Source organism: Morchella sextelata (genome assembly GCF_020137385.1).
Source record: "Morchella sextelata strain SCLS chromosome Unknown scls_17, whole genome shotgun sequence".
Taxonomy (NCBI): domain Eukaryota; kingdom Fungi; phylum Ascomycota; class Pezizomycetes; order Pezizales; family Morchellaceae; genus Morchella; species Morchella sextelata.
In genome coordinates, this window is record NW_025408632.1 from 1,634,756 (window position 1) to 1,640,935 (window position 6,180).

Here is a 6,180-nt window from a genome sequence, read left to right on the forward strand (position 1 = left end):
TATCGTTATTCGGTGGCAGGGCGTTGAGTGGGACGGGCTTGGAGGGCGGAGAGGTCCATTGGGGCGAGGCTTCCGGTGGTGTGAGATGGGTGTGCGACAGCGGCGGGGGCGGCAAATTGTCCCATCGTATTCCGAATGGCCCGTTGTTCAGCTTTACGGCCCCGAACCTGGTTGTCAATTGTCATCAACATGGGGGCATATGCCTCGACGGTGTTAGGCCTGTCTGTCCGGTATGTCATGGCGTCCTTCAGGTCTTCCGACAGTCCTTCGGCCAGGGCATCGATCTTGGCTCCTTCGTTGTAGTCCAGGTAGGCCACAATACGGAGGAACTGTGAGTAATAGGTGGCGAAGTCCCCTTTGCCTTGCTTCAGGGTGACGAGTTGACGACGGGCGGTACCCCGGGGATCTGGGTCTCCAAACGAGGCTTCCAGGTGGGCAACGAACGCAGTGACGGAGGACAAGGGGGCAGCCGGGTTAGCATTAACGAGTGGAACGACCTGGTCAAGGGCCCTTCCTTCCAAGCGACTGACAGCATAGATAACTTTTGCTGCCTCGTTTCGGAACCGATCGTGATTGACTTCAAGTTTTATTCGAAGTTGGGTGGTGAATCCGGGGAGCTTGTTACGGGTGCCGTCGAATTTTTCAGGGTCTGGGAACTTTTCGGACCTGAAGGCAGGGACAGTAGTAGGTGGGGGAGCAGCGGCAACGGGTGCAGAGGCGGCAGGGGCGGGGGCAGCACGAGCGACATTGAGGTTGAGGTTGAGCTGGGTTACCTGCTCCTCAAGGTTGTCAATGGTTTCATTGGCGGCGGTGAGTTGTGTATTAAGGGTATCCCTCTGGAGGCGGATGCGCTGGACAAGGACGGCAATGTTGTTAAATAAGCCGGCAGCGTCGACCTCATACTGCCGCTTGAATTCTTCTACATCGTTGGGTGGGGCCCATGTGGGTGGGTCGGGGGTGGACATGTCGTACGGTGCGGATGACGACGCAACGTAATCTCAAGGGGGCGAGTAGCGAGTATTCCGCAAGGTACGAAGGTTGTAATAGGGCTGGTGTAAGAACTCGCAATAGGGGTCCTAAGGGGCTCTGGCGTTGGTAAGGGCCAACGGAACAAGGGGAAGCGAGGCGGTGGTCCTCTTGAGTAAAAAGAAGAGAAAGATAATATTGTATAGTAATGGACAGCGTAGATACAGAAGACGTTGCGTGAGGAAAGAAAGAAAGAGAAAAGAATGAGAAATAAGAACGAACCCCCCTAATATACCCAAAGAAATCCCAGCGATGACAAATCCCAAGTGACTCATACATTAACGATCCAGAGAACCCGATAGAACCCAATAGAACCTTTCTGACTAATCCAACTCCTCGTAACCCAGTACGTTCCCTAATCGATCCATGAAACCAAACCAGATTAGAACGCTCGTAACCCTAACTACCCACATCCAGGTTCCAACCATCACCAAATTCACATTGATGTATTTCAGATTACCGAAGATTGTATTGTGTACACGTAACCAAACCAGATTTGAATGCTCATAACCCTAACTACCCACATCCAGGTTCCAACCACCACCAATTCACATTGATGTATTTCAGATTACCGAAGAATGTATTTTGTACACGTAACCAAACCAACTTTCAACGCTCGTAACCCTAACTACCCAAATCCAGGCTCCAACCACCACCAAATACACATTGATGTACTGACAAAATCCGCTTTCAACTCTCGTAACCCTAACTACCCATAAGCAGGTTTCAACTACCACCAAATACACATTGATGTACTAACAAAATCCGCTTTCAACGATCGTAACCCTAACTACCTGTAAAAATATGGCATTGCGACATCGGTTATGTATGGTAATTACTCATGTATAGGGAATGACTCATAGTTGGAATAAGGAGGCTTAGCGCTAGGATTATGTAATCAGGAGATCACGTGGTACTAAGAACTATATGTATATAAGGAGCAACAAACTCCCACAGTTGTCGCTGGAACTCAGCGGCGCAATAGTATCTTCTTCACTTTATAAAAACATAGTCCCCACAAAGGTCACGTGTTCAACCCTCCTCAAGTCGTCTATTCTCCCACATTCCAATGCACAGGTTATGAGCCCGGGTTCTGCCAAATAGAGTCCGCACTACACCATCGCCACCTCGCTTAACTCAACAACACTTCATACAACATCATGCCTTCAGGTGGAGAATCGTCATCCAAGGCTGCTGAGACTAATCCCTCAGAGACCACAGCTACCAGTAACATTCGTCTCAAGTTTGATGGACTCCCTAAACTATAAGAGCAATACAACTACCAAACTCGGGCGAGTGCCTGGAGGATGACGTTTGATGCTGTAGACTGGTGGGAAGCGTTGAGCATCGAGAACCGTACCGAGAATGACACCGAACTCAGCAAAACCGAGATAAAGAAGGCTCGTAAACAAATGCACAGCCTTCTCATCTCTGCTGTATGTGAAGAAATACAACCAACAGTCGTCTCCGCCGAAAATGCATTCCATGCATGGAAGGCGCTCAAAGACCTCTACGATCATGTCTCACCCAACACCACGATCATCATCCTCAGCCACGTCCTAGACACGAAGATGCAAGAAAGCGGATCACTGAACGAGCATCTCGCGACCTTCGATGCGAACTGGAATACTCTCAAGTCCAGATGCCAAAGCGCAGACCACAAACTCGCTGAGGCTCTCCTACCCCTCACCAAATCCAACGAAGCCATGGCGGCATTCCTCCTAAGCTCGCTACCCAAATCGCTGAGCAACGTGGTCGACAACATCCAGACCAAACAGGATATTACCTATGGAGACGTACGCCAACGACTACAAAACCTGGATGAGGTAGCCCCTCAAACAGGGAACAAAGTGCTCCATACCAGGAGTACTACAAGCGACAAGGAATGCACCTGGTGCAAGAAAAGGGGCCAGCCTTACAAAGGCCACGAGTACACGGAGTGCAGAAAGCTCAAAGAACAGAACAAGAACAGTAAGGGAAGGAGAAAGGACAACTCGGCATCGGTTGTAGTAAATGACTCTACAACCACTATCTGTATGGTACGCCACGACATCTATCAACCCCTTACTTGGATCCTTGATTCTAGAGCGACCTCTCACATCACACCCTTCCAAGTCCAACTCATCAACATCCGACCTCACACCGGCAACGTCCGAACAGCTGATGGAACCAACCACGCTGTCACCAGAATGGGAAGCGCTAGTTTCAGCTACCACCTTCCCGATGGAAGTAGATCTTCCATTCTCCTCACCGATGTGCTGTTGGTCCCAACCTTGGGAAATGTGGGATTAGTCTCCGAAACCGTGCTCGACAAAAAGGGATTTAGAACGGAGTCAGGAGGAGGAAGCAAGTTGGTTACAAAAGAAAAGAAAGGAATAATCTGGGCAAAATTGGAGAAGGGACTTTGGAATGTACAAGTAGTTAGCAATACAGTTCGTTTGACCACTTACGATGAATGGCATCAAGCGTTAGGCCACCCTGCAACACTACAAAACTTGTATCACGACATTCAAAGGCTGCCTCCCAAACCAGAAAGTTTCCACTGCAGTCAATGTGCACTATCAAAAAGCGTACACAAGAAACCTGCACCAATCAGTACTAGATCCAAATGACCATTTGAACTAATCCACTCAGACCTATCTGGAAAGTTCAGTATACAGTCACAAGGAAAAGCTCAGTACTATATGTCCTTCATTGATGATTACACCCGCTTCGCTTGGATATATCTCCTAAAACAGAAAGAAGACGCAAAGAAGGCCATCAACGACTACGGTACCCGGATCGAGAAACAGTATAGCACAACAATACTGAGATTCAGAACGGATGGCAGAGGTGAATACATCAACAAGGACATAACGAACTACTTCGACACACAAGGAATAGTTCATGAACAGACTCCCCCATACACTCCTGAATCTAATGGAGTTGCAGAACGATTCAACAGGACGGTAACCACAATGGTCAGGTGCATGATCATGGACCATCCTAATTCGTTGTGGGGAGAAGCATACGCAACAGCTGTCTACTTCAAAAACAGACTACCTCACAGTACGCTTAAGGGAAAGACCCCCTTTGAAGCCCTAAAAGGAACCAAGCCAAGTATACAACACCTTCAACTATTCAGTAAAAAATGCTACGTACACATCCCAGAAAACTCTATGCCAGCAGGAAGCAAACTAGCACCCCGAGCGTATGAAGGAATCATAGTTGGATACTCAGACAGTAATAAGAAATACCGTATCTGGATAGGAACACAACATAGAGTAATTGAAAGTCGGAACGTCACATTCCCCCCTCCTGAATCAGGGGAAGTTTCAGTGGAACTCGACTTCATCTCCAGCCTGAAACCAGACGCGGCAAGTGCACCATCAGACGATGGATCCGAATCAGAAGACAGGTATGATCCAGAACCCGAATCGTCAGCAATCGAAGAAAACCTGAAGGAAGACGTAAGTAGACTGGGAGCCGGGTTGACGGGGCTCACTCCCGGACCTCACTTTACAGGATCTGATAAACAAGACACTAATCAAAAACTACCAGGAGATTTCCCGGCATCACCGGAACGAAAGAAAGTCCAACTACCAAAGACGCCAAACAAGGGAAAACAACCTGAGTCATCAGATCCACCACCAGCTCCAAGACGATCAAGTCGTGTCCGCAAGAAAATGGATTATGAGCTTGATAAGGAAATAAGAAGGAAGGAATACAACAACAAGGTAATACAACAACAGGAGCAACTAAAAGGGTACATTGAATCAGTTAGAGAGGACGGTCCACGGGATGAAGGCGAACAACAAGCTATGATTAAAGAATTCAAAGGCGACCTCATAAAGGCCAGAAAGGATCTGGACCTAGAGCACCAAGATGTATCCAATGAACCCGCGATCTATCGTATACACCTTGTAACCGAACCTTCAACCTATAATCCAGCCATGAACAGCGACGATCAACACCTATGGAAAAAGGCGATACAGACTGAAAAAGACGCCCTTGACAAAGCCCATACCTGGGATATTGTCAACCGACCAACCAACCGAGCAGTAGTCAAAGGGAAGTGGGTATTCAAAGTGAAATACAATGCGGACGGAACAATCGAGCGGTACAAAGCAAGGTAGGTTGCCAAAGGCTTCACCCAAGTACAGTATCAAGACTACGATGAGACCTTCGCCCCCGTTGCACGATATGATTCCCTACGACTTCTACTAGCACTAGCTGCATACAACGGTTGGACACCACAACAAATGGACGTTAAGTCAGCCTTTCTATACGGTGTACTCAAGGAGGAAATCCACATGGAACTGCCTGGAGGCTACAGGCAGGACAGCAAGGTTTGTAAACTTCGAAAATGCATATACGGACTAAAGCAATCACCCCGTGAATGGTATGCTTGCCTAGCAGACTCCCTTCAACGGAAAGGATTCGTCCCAGCCAAATTCGACCCATGTGTCTTCATACATAAGAACCATCAACTATACATATCGGTGTATGTAGATGATATCATGATATTCGGACCTGACTCCCCATTCAGAAAAGAAATCAGACAACTACTGAAGGCAGATTTTGAATGTACGGATCTCGGTAACTCGAAATTCATACTGGGAATAGAAATAACGGTAACCAACAACGGTATCACGCTATCACAACGCGCATACATCAACAAGATCCAGTACCCATCAGTGTTCCACTGAAGGCTCTTGCACTGGACGGAGGTGATGTGGGGGGGGCTGTTGAGTGTTAGCTTGGGTTATCTAAGGCTAGTGTTAACTAGGGTTATCTAGGGTTACGGTCAAGCTAGGGTTAACTAGGGTTACGGTCAAGTTACGGTCAAGCTAGGGTTAATTAGGGTTATCTAGGGTTACGATCAAGCTAGGGTTAACTAGAGTTAACTCTAGTAGGGCAATGTCGGACAGGATTTTGAGGTTGCCTGAGAACCGTCGCCCCACAATTCCGGGCTCCATGGCTAGTTAGGGTTAGGGTTAGTTAGGGTTAGTTAGGGTTAGTTAGGGTTAGTTAGGGTTAGTTAGGGTAGTAGGTTAGTAGGGTTAGTTAGGGTTAGTTAGGGTTAGTTAGGGTTAGTTAGGGTTAGTTAGGGTTAGTTAGGGTTAGTTAGGGTTAGTTAGGGTTAGTTAGGGTTAGTTAGGGTTAGTTAGGGTT

The 6,180-nt window shown here is 47.7% G+C and overlaps 2 protein-coding genes across 2 annotated transcripts; one reads left to right on the top strand and one right to left on the bottom strand.

The window, feature by feature from the left end:
* Positions 1–5: 5 nt before the first annotated feature.
* On the bottom strand, positions 6–965 carry H6S33_004525 (uncharacterized protein; the record flags this gene model as incomplete). The annotated part of the gene is made up of 1 exon (XM_044835895.1): positions 6–965. The coding sequence occupies one exon, from the start codon at positions 963–965 to the stop codon at positions 6–8; it is 960 nt and encodes a 319-aa protein (XP_044691263.1).
* A 1,368-nt stretch (positions 966–2,333) lies between these two features.
* Positions 2,334–5,084, top strand: H6S33_004526 (uncharacterized protein; the record flags this gene model as incomplete). Its single annotated transcript, XM_044835896.1, has 2 exons — positions 2,334–3,561; positions 3,661–5,084. Coding segments are annotated over 2 exons (2,652 nt in total), but the record flags the coding sequence as incomplete, so codon positions are not given.
* Positions 5,085–6,180: the final 1,096 nt, after the last annotated feature.